The sequence below is a fragment of the Salmo salar genome, chromosome 05, assembly GCF_965601325.2.
Source record: "Salmo salar chromosome 05, fSalSal1, whole genome shotgun sequence".
NCBI lineage: Eukaryota > Metazoa > Chordata > Actinopteri > Salmoniformes > Salmonidae > Salmo > Salmo salar.
In genome coordinates, this window is record NC_138295.1 from 38,710,705 (window position 1) to 38,735,888 (window position 25,184).

The window sequence follows — 25,184 nt, forward strand, 5'->3', positions numbered from 1 at the left end:
AGACTGTCAAACCAGCAGTGTTTCCTTGGCATTGCTCACTTTGTGACTGACAGGCGACCATCCTATCAATAGATCGCTAGAATATGCATCTAGCGGGAGTGTGCTCGGCAGACTTTTTTTCTGACTTGAGAATTGTAAAAAAAAAAAAAAAAAAAAAGTAGCCTAGTTCATTTAAGTGGGAAAAGTACCTGGCTGAAAGGGTAGTGTCTAACCAGCTCTATAGCTGACGCTAGTGGAAAACACTAATCGCCAATGGTGATATAGCTTAGGCCTATATCAAGATAATGCAAACCAGATCACATAGCCTACACATGGAACCTGGCCAAATCATTCAAGTTGCAAACATCTGCTCTAGCGAGCATGGCAGGACGCCTGGGCTGAGAACATCTGTCACTGGCACCTTCAGAACGGGGAGAGTGAAGGGCTTTCTAGAGAGGGTGGAGGGGGGATTGGAGTCTTACAAAAAGCATGTGACAGGGTGGGGAGCTGTGCTCATTGACCAGGTGTGTATTTGGGCCTCTATGGTTACCATTTGTCTGTGGAATATCAGTTTCCAACTGTTGCTAGACTAGCCAGGGGTTAAATGACACGTTACCCTCCATGATGACCCGCAATTACGGGTGACTCCCCGTGCTCTCTCTTCTAGATATCACACTGAATCACCCATTCTTGCCATGGGTACTAAATGGCTATGACGTCACTATCGCCATCCACGCGACTACTTCAAATCAGTGTGATGTACCACATGTCAGTGTTTTACTCTACGATGCAAAGTAGCATATTATTTAAATCCATTTCCCATTCCTATTAGTTTATTTTATCATTGATGTGTAAATGACATTTCTGAATACTAGCCCGCAAGGGAGACGATGCAAATTGTTTGCCTACGTGGGAAAGTGGAGAAAGGAATTTATTCCATGTGTACTGTACTTTAAACTATAACTTTACCCAGGTTCAATCCGGAGACAGCAACCTGTGGAAAACCCGAACCATCTCCAAAACAAACACTAGCTAGCTAACCTGCAACAGTTACTGTTGCCAAACCGCGAGTCAAGCCGTTTGCTACATTAGTAAGCTCGTTGCAACACTTGAGTTTTAACATGAGGATAGCTAGCTAGTTACTTCCTCATTTTTTCACAAACCACGTAACGTTAACACGATTGACATTAGCCTTGCAGATTTCAGAGTAGTCCGAAAACACACTGAATGTTGTAAAATCACTGGCTGCAAATTAAATAAACAAACAGGTTTGTTAGGTAGATATCTAAGTGGTAACGTTCTGACAACTTCTGCCACTTGTTCTACCAAAAAGTAGCAACTCAGAGTTCCCAAGTAACATTGAACAGGAGTGCATTATTAGTTAACTCACAATCAGTGAAATATTTAATGAATACGTACAAATTTCTTTTTGCCGTCTCCATCTTCATAGTTTTTCTTTTCTTTCTTGTCCTTCTTGCTTTTGGGAGCAGAGGCAGAATTGCCTGAATTAGGATCCATTGTGTAGAGATAATTTCCTCAAAAGGGAGAACAAAAATAAATCCACAAACACACCCGGTGATTTCCCGATTTTGCCTCGATACAAAGTTATCAAAAGTTGTCCTTTCCGACGAAAAAAAAAGTATAGCTAAGTACCCTTGAGAACTGACTACAACTATTAGCAAATGGCTAGTTAACTGGTGCTAGATAACAACCCCAAACCCCTTTTCATCCGCCTTGGATTGAAAAAGGAGGGAAATTCAAAGTACCCCCCCAAACAGTGGAAAGGAAACGTATTGTAGCTACTCTTGACGACTCTTTGTTGTTGGAACAAACAAAACTTTACCATTACAACAAATGTTGTGCAATTTTCGTCGCAAGGAGAGTCGTCCGTAATCCCCCCCCAAAAACCATTGCGTGCCTCCCTGAGTGTCTGTGCGGTAGTGACTGATGGCTAATGTAATGCTAGCTAGGCTAAAACTCGGTACAAAAAAAAAAATACGGCTCTTCCTACTTCCACAAGTTGTTTTTCCTATTAGACAAGTTGTTCTTTGTTATATCGCTGTTGACTCCATTATTACAGTCATCTCAAATTCGTTTCCATTACTGGAACAAGTTAACTTTCCCGAGTGACAACGTTCAAACCCTTCCACGGTAGGCTTCTTCCTGCCATAACAAGTTGGAACGGGTGGGGGAGGACCATGCGCACTAGAACTATTACCTGAGAGATATGACAGATGGATGGGTAGAAGGGCCTTAAATCATTCTTGTAAATTTGATCAATGTGAACCACAATCACATGTCAAGTAGAATGATGCAAAACAAATGAATAATCTCTTGCTTAATAAAAAGAGAAACATTAAGTGATTGAAATGTAGACTTGAGAAAAGTAGCCTATAATTTCAGAATACCCCCTCCGCTATATTTTTTGGGTCATATTTTACTCGGTCCAACACAACTCCAGCTCAGCTCCAAAATAATTCACTATGACAAGATCCCTTTAGAACACAACTATACACAACCACAGAACAAATCTACCAATTCATGTCACTGTGAGATGGTAAATACATTTCTCCTTATAAACTTGCTGATTTGATTCAGGTTGTAATTATTTTCCAATTTGACTTAGATTCAAGGAGAAAGACTAATCACCAGTGTTAGGCTACCCCTTAGTGGTTAATAAACGAATAACAGGCTCGGGGGAGGATGAGAACAATCCAAACCTTTGTTGAATGTTGAATGTTTTATTTAATTTTTTTTATTCGGAATTTTAATCTTCAATAGCTGATGGAACGCTTGGTTTAAGAGCTTTTGATAAATCAATGGTGTAGTTATTTTTTATTGAAAAAATAAAAAGTGTTGATTGTTCTCCATCCTAACTCGGACTATACACTGAGTGTACAAAACGTTAAGAAAACCTGCTCTTTCCATGACATAGACTGATCAAGGTGAATCCAGTTGAAAGCTATGATCCCTTATTGATGTCACTTGTTAAATCCACTTCAATCAGTGTATATGAAGGGTAGGAGACAAGTTAAATAAGGATTTTTAAGCATTGAGACAATTGAGACATGGATTGTGTATGTGTGCCATTCAGAGGGTGAAATGGGCAGGACAAAATATTTAAGTTCCTTTGAACGGTGTATGGTAGTAGGTATCAGGCGCACCAGTTTAAGTCTGTCAAGAACTGCAACGCTGCTGTATTTTTTACGCTAAACATTGTCCCCGAGTGTATCCCGGTTGAACGCTTTCGACACCTCGTAGAGTCCATGCCCCTACGAATTGAGCCTGTTCTGAGGGCAAAAGGGAGTGCAACTCAATACTAGGAAGGTGGTCCTAATGTTTGGTATACTCAGTGTATCATTTTTATAGTGATGGAACGTTTGGCTTAAGAGCTATTAAATAAGATTTGAATGTTCTCAGAAATTGAAAAATGTTAAGGTGTTGATTGTTCTCCATCCTCCCCTGATTGAGAATATATCCTTTCCATAGTGGTGGTAGGCTTAGTTTATGATTTATTGAAATCAGAATAATAAAAAATAAAGGTGTAGATTCAGAATATCTCATGTTCATGGCACTGCTTTGAATAAGATCTATTGAAGATTGAAATCCGAATCTATTTTTCTTCTCTCACAAATTACAGACCAAAAAGGTCTCCCCTGATTCAAAATATACAATTGTCAGTCATGGCATGCTTTGAAAACCAAATATCTAATATAAAACACATTTTACCTCGGTGTAAAACCAAAAGATAACCAATTTGGCTTGGGCGATTTATATCAGCGTTAAGCCATTCATTCCGCGAGAAATTACGCTCGTATATTGTGAGTGAAGGCTTAATTACAAAAAAATAAAAGAAAGCACGTGATCAGCAAGGATTGCAGTCATGAAACCTCGCTTTGTCTCTGGGACATTCAACTATCAATCCGTTTCATCCCATCACATTATCATCATCACCATATGTTGTTCATATATTTATCATATATATTTAATCATGGTTTTACACAGGACAAGGAATGAAACTTTAAGCGGCAGAATTACACATCAGGCCTACATAAGAGCGCAAATTCATTACAGTGCAGTTATACAAAATGTTGTATATACAAACAAACATAAACATTTATATGCACATAATCACATTAGTCCAGTTTGGAACATGGTGCGTAATAGGCCTCTATCTCATTGTGCCAAATTAACACTTAACGGTTACGCACAGCGTTTGGACCATGCAGTTGGCAAAAATCGTAAATTCCTCCATGACTACATTCGATAACACAAGTTACCCAGTCCTGGTACAAACGTTACCACCCGATGGGGTAACGGGTTCTACTTGTAGGATGTCCGGGCCTCTCTGAGAGACCTATCGTAGGGCATGGAGGCGAAAAAGGAGGTTCTCAGCTGACAGTTGATGAAGAAGACGATGAGCAGCACGAGCAGAAACAGAACCAGACAGATCACCACGTAGGTTGCCAGGTCTGGTTTGTTCATCTCTCCGCCCTCCCGCAGTCCACCCCTGTTATCCGTGGGCCTGAGCAGGCCCGCCATGCTCACCGAGCCGTTAGATGCGTTCACGGACCCAGACGCGTGCGTCTGATGGGCCAGCCCTAAGTCGAAGTCCGGTGCGTTGGTGGAATTCAGCAGGATTTGCCTCAACATGACTGCTTGCGTCACCCGGTCAACGTTCAACTGGGAAGGGGAGGAAAATACCAGATTTTAATCACAGACCAATATAACGATAGGCAACCATAACGTTCAACCATGCAAATGTAGACTATGTGAACAGTTCGCAAACGATCATGAGAACAACTCAATTTGGCTGTAGACCTGTGTGAAAGACAATGACGCACAAGGAAGAAATGGAGTGTGTCAAGAAGGCAAAGATAAGTGAGTGTTGAGTCAATAATACCCCGTACGACTCCGCTACTTACTTTGGTGTGTGCAGCGGAGAGTCTCCGCAGGTGAGGTGGTGATCCAGGGAAACAGTGCCCGCATTCCTCAGACTCTGACCGCTCTATCCAATCTCTCCCGGGGAGAACGCGCTCTGGAGAGGCGGTGTTGTTCTGGCACTAAATCCCCTGCGCCTACAGACCATATGTCCGTGAGTCACTAATTTAGCCGCAGAACCGAATTCGTATATCCTTGTATGTCGAAGTCACTAAAAATCACCATAGGTTGTCTAGACTCGTTACCAGTGACGTAAACCGCCAGGAGCTTCTCCGGCGGTATAGTGTTGAGATCATGAGGACGGAACTAGCGATTTGAATACTCGGATTTCTTCGTTGAGATTTCTTACCGTAAACACCTAGCCTATCTGGACTGTAAGTTCACGTAATGTCGCTAAATGGTTCTACTTGGAATAGCCTAGTTGGTAAAGTTTCATAAGACCATCCTTATAAGCACGCAATTTATCTCGTCTGGCTGGTCCAAGTGGGTTCTTTAAAGCGCGCTGTAACAAGTGGATTTATCGGGTCGAGCGCGGGCTGAGAGAGGGTAGACAAGGGTACACTGGTTCACAGCCGGTTCCTCCTCGCGCCCCGCGCACGTTCTTATTTCCAGGAAAGGTCGACAAGTCTCGGTTTTGAGTGCCTTCAACTCCAACCGATCCCCCGACGGGAATATCGATCCAGACCCGAAGAGTGGGGTGGGGAGAGAGAAAATGTATAGAAGGTTCAGAGATCCGTCTCCTCTCCGGTAGCGCGATCTCTTTCTCTCCAGGTCGTAGGCTATACAGCTTCCTCCCTGCCTCGGTTTGTGTGCTGTGGGGAGAGGATAGATTGGTTACCAAGAGAGGTAGAGGGCGAACGCTGGACGGGCTTCCCTGTTCGCTCGGGGTTGGTTAAGAGATGTCATTGGACAGGGACGAGTTAAAGTCAAGCGTGTCACGTGACGTCTAGTTCCCCTCACTCTTTCCTTCTCTCGTGTTTTTCTCCCAACATGTCCTTCTTCATTCGTGAGAAGGTGAGTGAAACAATTGTTATGTCAGTGCGGAATCTCTCAGGGTGATAAAAACCAAGCAGGTTGTGAGGAAGGTGAGTGGGGGATGGACAGTTAAAGGAACAGCCCCAAACCAGTCCAGCAACTAGGCTACAAGCTGAATGTATTCATTTTACCCCTTGGGTGTAAATACAGCATGATGCAGTATGATGCAAGTAGGCTACAGTCTTCTGGTAGAGCCTGAACGTGTAATTTGCTCAGAGCTGGAGTGGATGAGTAATACCACCCTGATGTATACCAGCTATAAGGGCGGAGATGTCAGTGTTATTTATATAAACACTATATATACAAAAATATGTGGACACCCCTTCAAATTAGTGGATTCGGCTATTTCAGCCACACCCGTTGCTGACAGTGTATAAAATCGAGCACTCAGCCACACAATCTTGAGAGACAAACAATGGCAGTAGAATAGCCTTACTGAAGAGCTCAGTGACTTTCAGTGTGGCACCGTCATAGGATGCCACCTTTCCAAAAAGTCAGTTCAGTCAATTCGTGATTCATTCTGCCCTGCTAGAACTGCCCTGGTCAACTGTAAGTGCTGTTATTGTGAAGTGGAAACGTCTAGGAGCAAGAACGGCTCAGCTGCAAAGTGGTATTTCACACCGGCTCACAGAACGAGACCGCCGAGGGCTGAGGCGACTAGTGTGTAAAAATCATCTGTCCTAGGTTGCAACACTCACTACTGAGTTCCAAACTGCCTCTGGAAGCAACGTCAGCACAAGAACTGTTCGTCGGGAGCCTCATGAAATGGGCTTCCATGGCCGAACAGCCGCACACAAGCCAATAGATTACCATGCGCAATGCCAAGTGTCGGCTGGAGGGGTATAAAGCTTGCTGCCATTTGACTCTGGAGCAGTGGAAACACGTTCACTAGCGTGATGAATCACACTTCACTAATCTGGCAGTCCGACGGACGAATCTGGGTTTGGCGGATGCCAGGAGGACGCTACCTGCCCCAATGCATAGTGCCAACTGTACAGTTTGGTGGAGGCGGAACAATGGTCTGGGTCTGTTTTTCATGGTTTGGGCTGGGTGCCTTAGTTCTAGTGAAGGGAAATCTTAATGCTACAGCATACAATGACATTCTAGATGATTCTGTGCTTTCAACTTTGTGGCAACATTTTTGGGAAGGCCCTTTCCTGTTTCAGCATGACAATGCCCCTGTGCACAAAGCGAGGTCCATACAGAAATGGTTTGTTGAGATCGGTGAGGAAGAACTTGACTGGCCTGCACAGAGCCCTGACCTCAACCCCATCGAACACCTTTGGGATGAATTGGAACGCCGACTATGAGCCAGGCCTAATCGTCCAACATCAGTGCCCGACCTACCTAATGCTCTTATGGCTGAATGGAAGAAATTCCCTGCAGCAATGTTCCAACATCTAGTGGAAAGCCTTCTCAGAAGAGGGGAGGCTGTTATAGCAGCAAAGGGTGGCCAAACTCCATATTAATGCCCATGATTTTGGAATGAGATGTAACGACGAATATGGTGTCCACATACGTTTGGTCATGTAGTGTATATTCTGGGAAACTATAATCTGGTATGGAATGGACATTTGGAGATGGTGAGGCTTTATGGATCATAATAGCTGAATGCATGTACAAGCACCCCTATATAAGCCTACAAATCTGAAAGCTTCTTGCCAAAAGTGAGTGGATTGACACATGGTTTCTGAATTCCCAAAGTGCAAACAGAACGCAGTATGTCTGAAAATGGCTACATTGTCATAATAGCCTTGTGTGCCACGCTCATAGTTGTCACGCAGCTGGTAAATGACACCAGTATGATATTATTGTGTTTGGCTGCAGAGAACAACCATTCGCTATAACAACTGTGACAGCCTCCATCACTAACCCTCCCTAATACAAGGAGACTAATGGTTCTGTCTCTCTGTCTCTCTGTCTCTGTCTCTCTATGTCTCATCTCGTCTCTGCCTGACTGTCACAATGGAAATCACACTCACCTGCTGTCAGTTTGGAGAATATGACAGAACGCGCATGAATACAGCACAGCCCCTGAAGAGAAACCACAAAGACCACAGCAGAACATTAGGCATCAGTCTATTCTCTATTTTAGAATGAAAGGATATGATGACATTTGTCATGAATATTCAGGTGAAGGTGACCATTGGGCCCATCATTATTATAGTAGGCATTTGGGTTGTGTATGATTAATACACCACTGCCTTAAAAGGTTGGCTGGCTGGTTCATATTCATGTGCACCTGTCGTGGTCGCAACAGGACACGTTGGCAAGGCAAGGACAGACCGACATGGTCCACTGATGGACACATGCACACACATACCTCATAAATATCTGCCAAGCGAGGAAAGATTAAAAAACATTTACCATTGCAGAACAGGAGTTTGATTTCATGTGCAATATGAAATCTTACAGTATTATATTTTTACTATCATAACAATATGATACAACAGAATCTATACAACTAGAAAATAGTACAAATAAATAAAACCCTGTAATGAGTAGGTGTGTCAAAACTTTTAACTGGTACTGTGTGTATGTGTATATGTATGTGTATATGTATATATACAGTTGAAGTCGGAAGTTTACATACACTTAGATCGAAGTCATTAGAGCTAATTTTTCAACCATTCCACAAATTTCTTGTTAACACACTATAGTTTTGGCAAGTCGGTTAGGACATCTACTTTGTGCATGACACAAGTATTTTTTCCAACAATTGTTTACAGACAGATAATTTCACTTATAATTCACTGTATCACAATTCCAGTGGGTCAGAAGTTTACATACACTAAGTTGACTGTGCCTTTAAACAGCTTGGAAAATTCCAGAAAATGATGTCATGGCTTTAGAAGCTTCTGATAGGCTAATTGACATAATTTGAGTCAATTGAAGGTGTACCTGTGGATGTATTTCAAGGCCTACCTTCAAACTCAGTGCCTCTTTGCTTGACATCATGGGAAAATCAAAAGAAAGCCAAGACCTCAGAAAAAAAATGTAGACCTCCACAAGTCTGGTTCATCCTTGGTAGCAATTCCCAAACGCCTGAAGGTACCATGTTCATCTGTACAAACAATAGTACGCAAGTATAAACACCATGGGACCAAGCAGCCGTCATACATCTCAGGAAGGAGACGCGTTCTGTCTCCTAGAGACGAACGTACTTTGGTGCGAAAAGTGCAAATCAATCTCAGAACAACAGCGAAGGAACTTGTGAAGATGCTGGAGGAAATAGGTACCAAAGTCTCTATAGCCACAGTAAAACAAGTCCTATATCGACATAACCTGAAAGGCCGTTCAGCAAGGAAGAAGCCACGGCTCCAAAACCACCATAAAAAAGCCATATTACGGTTTGCAACTGCACATGGGGACAAAGATCGTACTTTTTGGAGAAATGTCCTCTGGTCTGATGAAACAAAAATAGAACTGTTTGGCCATAATGACCATCGTTATGTTTGGAGGAAAAAGGGGGAAGCTTGCAAGCTGAAGAACACCCTCCCAACCGCTTTGCTGCAGGAGGGACTGGTGCACCTCACAAAATAGATGGCATCATGAGGTAGGAAAATTATGTGGATATATTGAAGCAACATCTCAAGACATCAGTCAGGAAGTTAAAGCTTGGTCGCAAATGGGTCTTCCAAATGGACAATGACCCCAAGCATACTTCCAAAGTTGTGACAAAATGGCTTAAGGACAACAAAGTCAAGGTATTATGGCCATCACAAAGCCCTGATCTCAATCCTATAGAAAATTTGTGGGCAGAACTGAAAAAGCGCGTGCGAGCAAGGAGTCCTACAAACCTGACTCAGTTACACCAGCTCTGTCAGGAGGAATGGGACAAAATTCACGCAACTTATTGTGGGAAGCTTGTGGAAGCTTGTGGTATCATGTAGTAACCAAAAAAGTGTTAAAACCTCTACAGCACCGGTGGGCAATTCCAGTCCTCCAGGTCCTAATTGATGTCACTGATTTTGCCCCAGCTAACACACCTGACTCCAATCACCTAATCATGATCTTCAGTTTATAATGCAATTTGATTAATGAGCTGTGTTTGCTAGGGATGGAGAAAAAGTGTGACACCAATCAGGGCCTCGAGTTGCCCACCCCTGCTCTACGGGATCGGTGGGTCCCCCGTGGGACGGTTGAGCTAACGTAGGCTAATGTGATTAGCATGAGGTTGTAAGTAACAAGACAATTTCCTAGGACATAGACATATCTGATATTGGCAGAAAGCTTAAATTCTTGTTAATATAACTGCACTGTCCAATTTACGGTAGCTATTACAATGAAAGAATACCATGCTATTGTTGGAGGAGGGTGTACAGTCATGAACTTGAAAATGTATTAATAAACCAATTAGATAGATTTGGGCAGTCTTGATACATCATTTTGAATAGAAATGCAATGGTTCATTGGATCAGTGTTTTTTCTTTGTATTATCTTTTGACAGATCTAATCTAATTCTCCGACATTAATTTATCATTTCCACAAACTTCAAAGAGATTATTTTAAAATGGTAACAAGAATATGAATATCCTTGCTTCAGATCCTTAGCTACAAGCAGTAAGATTTGGATATGTCATTTATGCAAAAATTAAAAAACAGGGGCGGATCCTTTTTAAACAAATCAAAACATATTTTAGACTCTTCAAAGTAGCCACCCTTTGCCTTGATGACAGCTTTGCACACTCTTGGCATTCTCTCAACTAGCTTCATGAAGAATGCTTTTACAACAGTCTTGAAGGAGTTCCCACATATGCTGAGCCCTTGTTGGCTGCCTTTCCTTCAATCTGCAGTCCAACTCATCCCAAACCATCTCAATTGGGATGAGGTCGGATGATTGTGGAGGCCAAGTCATCTGATGCTGTACTCCGTCACTCTCCTTCTTAGTCAAATAGCCCTTACACAGCCTGGAGGTGTGTTTTGGGTCATTGTCCTGTTGAAAAACAAATGATAGTCCCACTAAGCACAAAACAGATGGGATGGCATATCGCTAAAGAATGCTGGGGTGATCATGCTGGTTAAGTGTGCCTTGAATTCTAAATAAATCACTGACAGTGTCACCAGCAAAGCACACCCACACCATCACACCTCCTCCATGCTTCACCGTGGGAACCACACATGCGGAGATCATCCGTTCACCTACTCTCCGTCTCACAAAGACACGGTGGTTGGAACCAAAAATCTCAAATTTGGACTCATCAGATCAATGAACAGATTTACACCGGTCTAATGCCCATTGCTCGTGTTTCTCTGGACAAGCAAGTCTCTTCTTATTATTGGTGTCCTTTAGTAGTGGTTTCTTTGCAGCAATTCGACCATGAAGGCCTGATTCACACAGTCTCCTCTGAGCAGTTGATGTTGAGATGTGTCTGTTACTTGAACTCTGTGAAGCATTTATTTGGGCTGCAATTTCTGAGGCTGGTAACTAATGAACTCATCCTGTGCAGCAGAGGTAACTCTGGGTCTTCCTTTCCTATGGCGGTCCTCATGAGAGCCAGTTTCATCATAGTGCTTGATGGTTTTTGCAACTGCACTTGAAGAAACTTTCAAAGTTCTTGAAATGTTCCAAATTGACTGACCTTCATGTCTTAAAGTATGATAGACTGTCGTTTCTCTTTGCTTATTTGAGCTGTTCTTGCCAGAAATTCCACAAATTAACTTTTAACAAGGCACACTTGTTAATTGAAATGCTTTCCAGGGGACTACCTCATGAAGCTGGTTGAGAGAATGACACGCGTGTGCAAAGCTGTCATCAAGGCAAAGGGTGGCTACTTTGAAGAATCTCAAATATTAAATATATTTTGATTTGTTTCACACTTTTTTGGTTACTACAAGATTCCATATGTGTTATTTCATAGTTTTGATGTCTTCACTGTTATTCTACAATGTAGAAAATAGTAAAAATTGAAAGAGTAGGTGTGTCCAAATATTTCACTGGTACTGTATATAACTAATGTCACTGGAGCCAAAGGATATATTATAAACACAGACAAACAGAAACAACCACAAAACAACACAACGACCAAACATGGTGTGGTGTAACCTTGGTGTGGTGTAATTTCATCTTCAATAGCTTCCTTTCCTTCTCTCCTCTCCCTAATGTATTAATTTAAACTACATGGAAGGCATAAATGTGAAACGGAATCCTATCTAGTGCTTCCATCTATTATACTCCCAAGTAAGAGGACATAAGAGGTAGTGATAGAGTATGATCTACATAATTATGTCAAATTCCTTAATATAAAAGACCTAGCCCACTGCATTTCAAATGACCTGTGGACAACTATGTGAAATATGATCACCTTGTTATGCACTGCACTGCTATGCAACAGAAACCAAAACATATGAAATGCTAAGAGGCGTTAAGACTCCAGTCCTTGGTTAAATCTCCTTGTCGCAGCTGTACACAAATATAGCCGTGAGTCATGTTTACATATATGGAAGGGAAAACATCCAAGTAATTGTGACGAGTAAAGAGATTATAATAGCTTTTCTCGAGTGACACTCTTTCTCTGTAGGCCTACTCTGCTACAGACTCACCACACGCTCTTCCATCCCCCCCTCTGCTCAGCACCCAATGAGAATGACCCACTTTCCCAGTGCTCCGCTGTCCAACTCGATCTCTTTACATGCCTCTGGGTGACAGTCTCACCCGTATTTGCGAAATTCCGATCCCGTCCCCTGACATGAGGTCGACAAGCGGCTTGCGTGGACACAGAGGGGCAACCATGAGAGAACTAAATATATAAATAAATATATAGGTGTTCAAAGATGCCTTGCTCCATAGATAATTGTGTTCATTATACAGCTCTGCTCATTAGCTGGTAACCCCTGACAATGCAATTTTGATTATCAACGCTGCATTAAAATTCTCACCCAGCAGTACTGAAGTAGGCTTCATTAGGGACCGCGCCAATCTGAGTGATTTTCTCTCTTTCTTCTCTCTCTCTCTGACACACTCGGCTCTCTCATTGTCTCTCTCTCTTTCGATGGCTCTTTCTTATTAACACATGCATCCAAGAAAGAAAGAAAGACAAACGTCAATTGATGGATCAGCAAGGGATCATGTTCACAATAAATATGAAAAGTGTTTTTGCCTTTGTCTTGTAAAATATTTTACAAGGGAACAGAGAGGTTATTGAGACAGTCCTGAGAGAGAGAGAGAGAGATAGAGGGGCCAGTGTTATTGTGCAGGAGTGCTTTTTGCGATGAGACATAATCGTCCCCAGCGGGGGCTGAGGACGAGTCGACAGGGATTACGTACGCAGCACACACATCCACCCCCTTCTCGCCGCTGGGTGCCGCTCACTGGAGCGCTGCAGTGCCGTGCAGTGTGTTTTGAAGGAAGGTCGACTTTGACTCTGTGATATAATCCCTCATATGCCTCATTCAGTGTTTTGACTGTCCTCAAATACTGTAACGTTCTCCCACCAAAACTGGATTCGGGTGTTTTAGTGTTACAGTAGATACACTTCTCCTAAATGTAAACTGTGTGATCTCAACCTAAATAGCACACTATTTTCAATAACAATTTCCTCCTAATGAAATAATGCCACTGGAGCCAGAGGATATGTCTGAGAGATATGAGTGCCTCTGTATGTTTCTATAATTGGATGGGTATTACATCTTGGGAGGGCAGCAACATAATTTCAAGACCCACATTCAGGTCACTACAGTCATTTAATAGAGGTGCGAGGAATGTCTTCTCATAGCTCTATTACTGTCCTACAGACAGGCCAGGGACAGAGGTGCTTGTGTGGGGGACATACTGTAGAGCAATGGTTCCCAAACTGTGGGCCGGGTCCCACTTGTGGGTCGTGGCATGGGCCCAGGTGGGTTGCGGGATGACATTTTAATTTATTTAAATTTGGGATGGGAAAAAAACGCTTTCAATGTAAACTTCAACAACTTAAAACAACTTTAAAGGATTTTAAAAAGATAATGGACCGACATATATTTTTAAATAATAGCCTAAAGTCTTTGAGAACTTACAATCAACAAAATTAAAGCTAGACAATCAGGCCCCCGTTGATTTTTGTTATAAGGTTTTGAGCATAAGAATTAACCATGTCAAAATGTGTAGAATTGCAGAAAATTTGCTTCAAAACGGCACATTCTTCTCTCAGCTCCATGGCAAAGTGTATTGAATTGCAGAAAAAATTGCAACATTTGTTTGAGCTCCATGACAAAATCTGTAGAATTACCTTGAAAGGGGCAACCTGTAGTAGCTACATACATTGTTTGGACTTATAAATTAATGATGTGTACCCATTGATTCTTAAAGAATAAAACTTACAAATGCCTCATGAGCTTAGTTCAACTGATGTACCCCAATGTTTATAAACAAAGTAAATCTAAACAAACACTATATAGATTCAAAAAAGGTTCAGTCCTTGCTTCCACAGCGCTGTGTATGAAATTGAGAGTGGTTACATTTCTCCAGCCCCATCCCTCAGCTTTTTACATAAACAGGTAGTAGGGAAAACACTTTGTTATTGTTTCAACTGCTGACTGCAGCTTTAAAATTGCATTTTTTTCTCTCCACTGCCAAGATATTTTATTTTACTAATGCTTTGGTCTGTGTGTGTTTTTTCACCGTTCAACCCTTATTGTGGGTCGCGACTCAAAAGACACGTCAGTTGGTGTGTCCCGAAGCAATAAAAGTTTGGGGACTACTGCTGTAGAATATGCATGATCAGGCCTCTCAATGTGTGTTGTATACACAAAGCCCTTAGTTCCCTTCAGCCGTAATACAGTTTACCTCCATCAGAACTGAGTGTCCCTGCTGCCAACTTAGAGCACACAGACCAGACCCAAAACACAAAGGCTGATAACAGCCAGATACAGACACAGACAGACACAGCTGCTTTGATAAAATACTTGACACACACATGACCCTATTCAGTCCATCCAGTTACTTGTCATTTAATTTTTTTTTTTAAATAAAGCATTCTTCATTTGCTGAGTTTGAATTGATTCACACACTTAACATTGTTTCATTGGTAACCTCAGTCCAAACTCGCCTTTTTCCATTAAAAGATGGATGTTAGTGTTGTCTTGCTCTGTCTGTAATATCTGGAAACTGATTTTGAATGCCTAGTCTGATAGCAGGGGTAATGTAGGGGATCAGTGGCAGGTCCTCTGTTAGTGGTTTCATGGCTTCAAACATGCTGCATTGGCTCCTTCTCTTCTCAGATGATTCTTGTCTGACTGCAGTCAAGATACACGCAAAGAACGATTTCGGTATGCAAATGACTCTCCCTCTCAATTTTCATAATTATCTTCCTTTCTTCCCTCTGCCTCCTCTTTCACCTCCGCTGAAAATTACTGGGCAAATTATGATTTTCCTTCAATGTATTGTACATCAAAAGCCCTGGCTGAATGGGGGCTCTGTACAATTAGTCACTTGACTATCCTCTCAGAAATATGAAATACTGTTTTATTTTCATCTGTGACAGAGCCAGAGCCATTCACATCCACAACAATCAGACAAGGAACACATCTCCAAATGAAAAGACTCCGGAACATGACACTTGAAAAAACAAAAAACGTTTCTGTTTCTATGAGAGACATTTTTTTTTGTTTACCACAGTGCTCTTATGGAAATCACATCCACTCCAGAATATTTGGTTCTAAGGCTCAATTTATTATTGAATGCATAGAAATGTTTCTGTCCCACTTTGACATGATTGGAAAAACCAGAGTGGATTGTGCTCTTTTTTTTCTTCAGACATATGTTTTGCTGAGTCAAGCCATACAAGATGCCAGCCATCTCCCATAAGGGCTGATCTCAGGTCAGCTCTCCTTGCTCTCACCCTTTCCATTAACCTCCTAACATCAACACTGACCATGGACCAGTTTGTTTCCAGCGCAAAATCAATACAACAAGGACCCAGTGTCTTATAAGATATTCTGCTTAGGATGCCATTTTGGCTTCCTAAAACTGCTGCAAAATATCAGAAGTCGGTGTCGGGACGGGACGGGGGGATGCGCAGGTGTTCGCTCCAGTGAGCCATGAGGCAGAGGGACCAAAGCTGCCTCGTTAGCATGTACCCCACTGCACCACATGGCCTTCTCTTTAAAGAACACAAACAAGTAGCAGAGGTGAATAACAGAGCATGGTAAGTGTCTGCTCTGTGCCTGTTGTTGATTAGAGGGTGGTTTTGGCTGGGTCACTGGTTGGTGGGGTGGATGGTAGGCTGTAGATGGGCCTGGGGAGAAAGCAGGGAGAGGAAGAGAAGAGATAAGCACACAGCTAATTACACGCTGTTGAACTGCTTCCAGTGTCACCTGGTCTCTCTCTCTCTCACACACACACACACACACACACACACACACACACACACACACACACACACACACACACACACACACACCCAGAGAGAGAGAGACAATGCAACAAATACCTGAGAGAGGGGGAGGAGGAGGGAGAGACGGAGGGATAGAGAGGAGTGAGAGCAAGAGAGAACAACTAATGACCCTGTTCTGAAAAACAGACAAGGAGTTGTTTTATTTCTAGATTTTATTTTACCAACATTTTCTCCTCAATTTCAGTCTTGTTTCATCGCTGCTACTCCCCAACGGGCTCGGGAGAGGCAAAGGTCGAGTCATGCGTCCTCCGAAACACGACCCGCCAAGCCACGCTTCATAACAGCCGCTTCGCTTAACCCGGAAGCCAGCCGCACCAATGTGTCGGAGGAAACACCATTGAACTGACAACCGAGGTCAGCTTGCAGGCACCCGGCCCGCCACAAGGAGTCGCTAGAGCACGATGAGCCAAGTAAAGCCCCACCGGCCAAACCCTCCCCTAACCTGGACGACGCTGGGACAATTCTGAGCCGCCCTATGGGACTCCCGGTCACGGCCGGTTGTAACACAGCCTGGGATCAAACCCCAATCTGTAGTGACACCGCATTACGGCAATGCAGTGCCTTAGACCGCTGCTCCACTTGGGAGGTCAAGGAGTTAATGCTTTGTAAGTGTATGGACATATACATCTCTGTGTCAATGTGCGTGTGGTCACTCTTATTGCTCTCCTGAATGTAATATGTGTAGCTGCATACCTGCTAAGACCTGCACCTTAGACCTCTATTTGCACCTTATTAAAGTCTATCTGCACCAACTCTCCACACATCCAACCCTTTCACACAAGCACACACATGCACACATACTCACACACTCGAACATGCACACGCACACAAACACATGCATGCATGCACGCACGCATGCACAAACACGCACACTCAAACACACACACACAGCTTTATTAATAACCTCCAACACCTGGACGCCGATACAGTTGAAGTCGGAAGTTTACATACACCTTAACCAAATACATTTAAACTCAGTTTTTCAAAATTCCTGACATTTAATCCTGGTAAAAAGTCCCTGTTTTAGGTCAGTTAGGATCACCACTTTATTTTAAGAATGTGAAATGTCAGAATAATAGTAGAGAGAATTATTTATTTCAGCTTCTTTTTCTTTCATCACATTCCCAGTGGGTCATAAGTTTACATACACTCAATTAGTATTTGGTAGCATTGCCTCTAAATTGTTTAACTTCAAACGTTTCGGGTAGCCTTCCACAAGCTTCCCACAATAGGTTGGGTGAATTATGGCCCATTCACACAGAGCTGGTGTAACTGAGTCAGGTTTGTAGGCTTCCTTGCTCGCACACGCTTCTTCAGTTCTGCCCACACATTTTCTATAGGATTGAAGTCAGGGCTTTGTGATGGCCACTCCAATACCTTGACTTTGTTGTCTTTAAACCATTTTGCCACAACTTTGGAAGTATGCTTGGGGTCATTGTCCCGACAAAGCTTTAACTTCCTGACTGATGTTTTGAGATGTTGCTTCACGTGGTCCTCAGTGCTCTCCCCAGTCTGGTGAGACCGGTTCCAGCTCCCCGTAGGAAGCCTCCAGTGATGATCAATGGTCCGAAGCCTCCAATGATAATCCATGGCACGAAGCCTCCAGTGATGGTCCATGGCCCAGAGCCTGTAGTGATAATCCATGGCCCGGAGCCTCCAGTGATGATCCATGGCACAAAGCCTCCAGTAATGAACCATGGCGCGGAACCAGTAGTGATGATCTATGGCGCGGAGCCTGCAGTGAAGGTCCCCAGTCCGGAACCTACAGAGACGCTCCTCAGCCCGGAGCCCCCAGCGATGCTCCTCAGCCCGGAGCCCCCAGCGACGCTCCTCAGCCCGGAGCCTCCAGCGACGCTCCGCAGCCCGGAGCCTCCAGCGACGGTCCGCAGCCCCGCGTCTTCAGCGACGGTCCGCAGCCCCGAGTCTTCAGCGACGGTCCGCAGCCCCGAGTCTTCAGCGACGGTCCGCAGCCCAGAGTCTTCAGCGACGGTCCGCAGCCCAGAGTCTTCAGCGACGGTCCGCAGCCCAGAGTCTTCAGCGGCGGTCGGCAGTTCAGAGCCTCCGGCGCTGATCCACGGTCTGGTTCCTCCGGCAACACAGAAGTGGGGGGTTCAGCGGGCGGTGTGGGGGCTACGCCCAGAACCAGAGCCGCCGCCAACTATAGATGCCCACCCGGACCCTCCCCAATAGGTTCAGGTTTGAGGCCGGGAGTCCGCACCTTTGGGGGGGTACTGTCACGCTCTGACCTAGGAGAGCTGTGCTTTCTCTGTTTAGCTAGGCCAGGGTGTGATAGGTGGGTGGGCATTCTATGTTTTGTGTTCTATGTTTAGGCCGAGTATGGTTCCTAACCAGAGGCAGCTGTTTATCGTTGTCTCTGATTAGGAACCATACTTAGGCAGCCTGTTTTTCCTTTGGGTTTTGTGGGTAGTTATTTTCCGTTTAGTTGTAAGTACCTGACGGAACTGTCTGCTGTCATTTTTGTTTATTTGTAAAATGTTCATTCTTTCTTCATTATACTCAAGATGAACATATTCCACGCTGCACCTTGGTCTACTCACTTTGACGCCTGTGACACTTTCAGGTTATGTCGATATAGGACTCGTTTTACTGTGGCTATAGAGACTTTTGAACATGTTTCCTCCAGCATCTTCACAAGGTCCTTTGCTGTTGTTCTGGGATTGATTTGCACTTTTCGCACCAAAGTACATTAATCTCTAGGAGACAGAACACGTCTCCTTCCTGAGCGGTATTTTATTTTACCTTTATTTAACTAGGCAAGTCAGTTAATTAAGAACAAATTCTTATTTTCAATGACGGCCTAGGAACAGTGGGTTAACTGCCTTGTTCAAGGACAGAACGACAGATTTGTACCTTGTCAGCTCAGGGATTCAAACTTGCAACCTTTCAGTTACTAGCCCAACACTCTAACCACTAGGCTACCCTGCCGCCCCGGTATGACAGCTGCTTGGTCTCATGGTGTTTATACTTGCGTACTATTGTTTGTACAGATGAACGTGGCACCTTCAGGCATTTGGAAATTTCTCCCAAGGATGAACCAGACTTGTGGAGGTCTACAATGTTTTTTCTGAGGTCTTTTCTGATTTTTTTTTATTTTCACATGATGTCAAGCAAAGAGGCACTGAGTTTGAAGGTAGGCCTTGAAATACATCCACAGGTACAATTCCAATGTACGTGTGTGTAGAGTGCATCTACACAGCAGCTTCCCACAATAATGGGCTTTAGGTGAGGCAGATGGAACCTGTAGCCATATTACTTCAACAGTATTTAACATGAGATCCTCTCTAAGCTTTACAGGAATGTGGTTCTTAATATAGACCGCAACACCACCCCCATTGGCATTTCTGTATTTTATGTAGATGTTCTAACCATGTATTGCAACCACTGTATCATCAAAGGTATTATCTAAGTGAGTTTCAGAGATAGTCAGAATATGAATCATCTGTTACTAACAAGTTATTGACTTCATGAACCTTGTTTCTTAGGCTACATATGTTAACGTGGGCTATTTTTAGCACTTTTCTGGGATGCTTGATTGTTTTCATTGCTTTACTGGGAAACTTAGCAGAAGTAGACATGCTGGTGTTATTTACGTTAGTGCAGGATGAGCTGGTTCATAGGCACATGATTACTGCATACAATAGCTGTGGGATCAGCAGAGGCATTCATGGCAGTTAGAGGGACATAAATTAGGTTACTTACATTGTGTCTTCCAACGCCCCTAGGATAATGTACATTTGCTATAGCATTATGACAACTCAGCGACACAATGGTAGGGATTATCTGAGCTGGGCTTGGGTCATTGATAAGTCATTGTCTCAAAGCAACCTTATAATTCTGTGAAAGGATCCAGGAACCCAAATGATTTGGGTGGATCCCATCCTCCTTATAAAATTAGCTTTGTTTCCAGAAGGTATAAGAATTGTCAATAAATGTTACACCCACAGAGCTGCAATAGTTTCATATCCAGTTATGGAGGGATACAAGTCTGCTGAAACGTTCAATGCCATGATTTTGGGAGGGCAGAGGGCCAGATATTATGGGGCGTTTGTTGGCGTGAAGCAGTGACACAATCAATTCTTTAAAATTCATCTTCAGCTGTTCTGGGATGTCCTTCATAATGTCATTGAATCCCACATGAACTATGATAGACTCAATTTCCTAATACTGGTTTCAAATGTTTGGGAGCGGCTTATTGATGTCTTGTACTTGTGCTCCTGGACAGCACAGCGTTTTTGCCTCAGTGACTGAGACCTTTCTCACTGTTGAAGTGCCCAATACAATGGCTGGAGAAGGGAATGGAAAAATCCGCCCATTCCTACCCCTTACACAATTCATTGAACCTTTCACGGGCCCACGTAAAGCAGAATAGCATACGCCCGCTGCTCCTGGCGATATGTTTAGACATCCCACAGCAGTCAGATCCAGGGAGAGGGATAAGAGCCGAACTCCACGACGAAGCCGCTGCTATAGTCAGAGTAGTTGGAGTCAGCGTAGTTGGAGTCAGCACCACCATCGCAGACACAGGCAATCCCAGCGATGGAGGTGCAGGTAGATCAGACACCATTGCAGTAAAGCTATTCCTTATGTCAATCTGCTCCGAACCTCTCGCAGTTACTCCCGTCCACTTAGCAGCAAGGCCCAGCCTTTGGTTTCAGCGACTTGTGACATGGAACAACCTTCCTGCTGTTCTCCATCTACTTCACTACAAGATGGAGAAAGAGAAGCAGATGGAGATGACTTCCTTGACAGGCAAGTTCCAGGAAGCACAGGGCATTCAGATAGTAAGAGATGGCAAGGCAGGGAAACAGGCCCGAGCGGCATCCAGCCATAGGAGTAAAGAATGGGAAGTTCCAATTTGCGTTTTCCCCATAAGTTCGCGCAGACGTGAGCTTTGTTTGCTAAGCATAGCCACTTCTGTACTCCTCCTCTAGCAAACAATTGCCGCATTGGAACTCATTGGACAAGAGCGTAATAAACACAGCTTCTACAGTGCTGGAAACATTTGTTTGCTATTCCAGGCTAAGCGGGCTCCATTGCAACCTAGCTAGCTAGCTAGCTGGCTAGTTGGTAGCAGGTGTTGACACAAACACTTAAGAAAAAAATATTTAAAAAATAAAAATAAAACAAAGTAAAACTTCGGAAACAACAGGCCGAAGCAACAGGTCGAGGCGCAGGAGGTATACGAGTTCTTGACAGGAAATGACACTTATCGACAACTCATGGGGGACAATCCAAACTACACCAGAGAGAGGGTGTCAGGTTTACTGTCACACACACAAGGTATAATTGGGCAAGACCCTTGGAGGTCAGACAAATATTAGAGGGAAAGTTGAATAAGAGCACTGGATATATAAAATAAATAGTATTTCTGTGTACTGGGAAAAGCACACCTGAGACAACCTTAGTTGCCATGGAAATAGGACTGTTCAGCTTTGGTTTGGAGAGCTGTGTTTGTATGTGTGTGTGTGTGCACGTGAGCATGCATGTGTTTTTTTTCCCCCTGTTGTGCACCTTTGTGACTGAATACCACATAAGGCCGGTAGATTAACTTTTAAAACTTTTTGGGCGACCCGACAAAATTCACATAGAAATGTGAGTTATAGATCTGTCTGTCATACCCTGATCTGTTTCACTTGTCATGTGATTGTCTCCACCCCCTCCCAGGTGTCACTTATTATCCCTGGTGTATATATCCCTGTGTTTCCTGTCTCTCTGTGCCAGTTCATCTTGTATGTTTTCCATACAAGTCAACCAGTGTTTTTCCCGTACTCCTGCTTTCTATTTCTCCTTTGCTAGTCCTCCCGGTTTTTGACCCTTGCCTGTTTTCTGGACTCCATTCCCGCCTGCCTAACCATTCTGGCTGCCCTGACCTCGAGCCTGCCTGCCACTCTGTACCCACTGAACTCTGAACTGGTTTTGACCTTTTGCCTGTCCACGACCATTCTCTTGCCTGCCCCTTTTGGATTTTTTTATAAATATCGAGACTCAAACCATCTGCCTCCCATGTCTGCATCTGGGTCTCGCCTTGTGCCCTTATACTGTCATTCTCATTGAAAGCAAGTCTAAGAAGAAGTAGATCGCTTCCATGTGCACTATTTCTATGCTTCCAGTTTTCGGTTTTGTACACCAGCTTCAAACACCTTAAAATACAATATTTGTGTTTATGGAAAATATATTTCACAGCAGTTTAGATGGTACAATTATTATGTACACAATACTTGCTTGTTTTGTCACATAAATTGAAATTAGACGCACTATTAGCATGCTAAGCAACCAGGAAATTGTGAAACAATTTCTGTATAATCCATCTATAAAGCTGACTTTTACAGGAGTTCCTGGCCTCATCCTGTTTATCTATAGATTATACAGTGAGGTGTATATACAGTGCATTTGGAAAGTGTTCAGACCCATTGACTTTTTCCACATTTTGTTACATTACAGCCTCCTTCTAAAATTGATAAAATAATTTTGTTCCTCATCAATAGCCCATAATGACAAAGGAAAAACTGAAATATCACATTTACATAAGTATTCAGACCCTTTACTCAGTACTTTGTTGAAGTACTTTTGGCAGTGATTACAGCCTCGAATCTTCTTGGGTATGATGATACAAGCTTGGCACACCTGTATTTGGGGAGTTTCTCACATTCTTTTCTGCAGATCCTCTCAAGCTCTGTCAGGTTGGATGGGGAGTGTCGCTGCACAGCTATTTTCAGGTCTCTCCAGAGATGTTTGATCGGATTTAAGTCTGGGCCCTGGCTGGGCCACTCAAGGACATTTAGAGACTTGTCCCGAAACTTCTGCATTGTCTTGGCTGTGTGCTTAGGATCGTTGTCCTGTAAGAAGGTGAACCTTCTCCCCAGTCTGAGGTCCTGAGTGCTCTGGAGCAGGTTTTCCTCAAGGATCTCTCTGTACTTTGCTCCGTTCATCTTTCCCTTGATCCTGACGAGTTTCCCAGTCCCTGCTGCTGAAAAACACCCCCACAGCATGATGCTGCCACCACCATGCTTCACCGTAGGGATGGTGCCAGGTTTCCTCCAGACGTGACTCTTGGCATTCAGGGAAAATAGTTCAATATTGGTTTTATCAGACCAGAGAATCTTGTTTCTCATGGCCTGAGAGTCCTTTAGGTGCCTTTTGGCAAACTCCAAGTAGCTGTGACGTGCCTTGTACTGAGGAGTGGCTTCCGTCTGGCCACTCTACCATAAATTCCTGATTGGTGGAGTGCAGCAAAGATGGTTGTCCTTTTGGAAGGTTCTCTCATCTCCACAGTGGAACTCTGGAGCTCTGTCAGAGTGACCATCGGGTTCTTGGTCACCACCAATGCCCTTCTCCCCCGATTGCTCAGTTTCGCTGGGCGGCCAGCTCTAGGAAAAGTCTTGGTGGGTTCCAAACTTCTTCCATTTAAGAATGATTGAGGCCACTGTGTTCTTGGGGACCTTCAATGCTGCATAAAGTTTTTGGTACCCTTCCCCAGATCTGTGCCTCGACACAATCCTGTCTCGGAGCTCTACGGACAATTCCTTCTACCTCATGGCTTGGTTTTTGCTCTGACCTTATATAGTCAGGTGTGTGCCTTTCCAAATCATATCCAATCAATTGAATTCACCACAGGTGGACTCCAATCAAGTTGTAGAAACATCTCAAGGATGATCAATGGAAACAGGATGCACCTGAGCTCAGTTTCGAGTCTCATAGCAAAGGGTCTGGAATTTTTTTATTTTTATAGATTTGCAAAAAATGTCTAAACTGTGTTCGCTTTGCCATTATGGGGTATTGTGTGTAGATTGATGAGGGAAAAAAATATTTTATCAATTTTAGAATAAGGCTGTGATGTAACGAAATGTGGAAAAAGTCATGTTGTCTGAATTCTTTCCGAATGCACTGCAGTGTACTTTCAGACTTTTACTCAAGTAGTGTTTTACTGGGTGACTTTCACTTTTACTTGAGTCATTTTCTATTAAGGTATCTTTACTTTTACTCACGTATGACAATTGGGTACTTTTTCCACCACTGGGCTTACCCGTGCTAAACTGTTTTTTTTTTTTTAGTATGACTTAGAATGCGTCTCAACCAATCACAATGCTTGTTTTGACTAACCCATTGCAGAACAATCACATTGTGACAATGTTCCCACAAGGTCATGTGTGTAGTCTTTAGTTTTAATACATATCCACGTACAGTACACACAAATAGACAAACACACACACACACACACACACACACACACACACACACACACACACACACACACACACACTGAACAAGGTCTGAATGCACAGAGTTTGGGGGAAGTCTGAACAGTTTTTGCAGGATGTTTCGGTTGCGTAGGTAGGGTTGCTAGCTGACATTTGTTTAATTGAGCGGAATGGAGGAATTATGAATGAATGATGCATGCTTGTGTGTGTGTGTGCATTGTGCTTGTCTGTGTCATCAGTGGATGACTGTCAGAATGTGTGTACAGTAGGCCTACACAATATCTATCGGCCCACATTTGCCCAGAGGGGTATACTACAAAGCAGGATTAATCAGTTAGCCGACTAACGTTGATAAGCAACCAGAAAGAAAAAATACTTTGATTTTATTTTTAATTAAAAAAGCTAATCTTAGATATCTTTTTGTTTTTTAAATCAATCAGACCATGCCCATTTCAAGCTTATATTTCTACAAAACAAAAATGTATCAGAATGTTTCGACAAGTTAGCTGACTGACTCCATAATCCTGTTTTCCATTGTACTCCTCAGGTTGTGTGTGTGTGTGTCCACAGTATATTTTCACAATGCATAAGCAGACTGTTTGCGCAGTGTGTGGCGGTGCCCTTGCCAGTGCGTACG

At 43.4% G+C, this 25,184-nt stretch overlaps 1 protein-coding gene and 1 long non-coding RNA gene across 3 annotated transcripts in view; both read right to left on the reverse strand.

Annotated features, from left to right (window-relative positions):
- Window positions 1-2,168, reverse strand: part of LOC106604875 (protein diaphanous homolog 1) — a 66,123-nt gene extending 63,955 nt beyond the window's left edge. For both annotated transcript variants that reach the window (XM_082975202.1, XM_082975201.1), the window contains exon 1: window positions 1,399-2,168. In XM_082975202.1, coding sequence (XP_082831328.1) covers window positions 1,399-1,497 — 99 coding nt within the window. In that variant the 5' untranslated portion in view covers window positions 1,498-2,168. The remainder of the gene's footprint in view (window positions 1-1,398) is intronic.
- A 1,769-nt stretch (window positions 2,169-3,937) lies between these two features.
- On the reverse strand, window positions 3,938-5,710 carry LOC106604873 (uncharacterized). The gene is made up of 2 exons (XR_001328744.3): window positions 4,905-5,710; window positions 3,938-4,662 (listed from the first exon to the last, which is right to left on the reverse strand). It is a non-coding gene; the product is annotated as an uncharacterized LOC106604873 (long non-coding RNA).
- Between the last annotated feature and the right edge of the window lie 19,474 nt (window positions 5,711-25,184).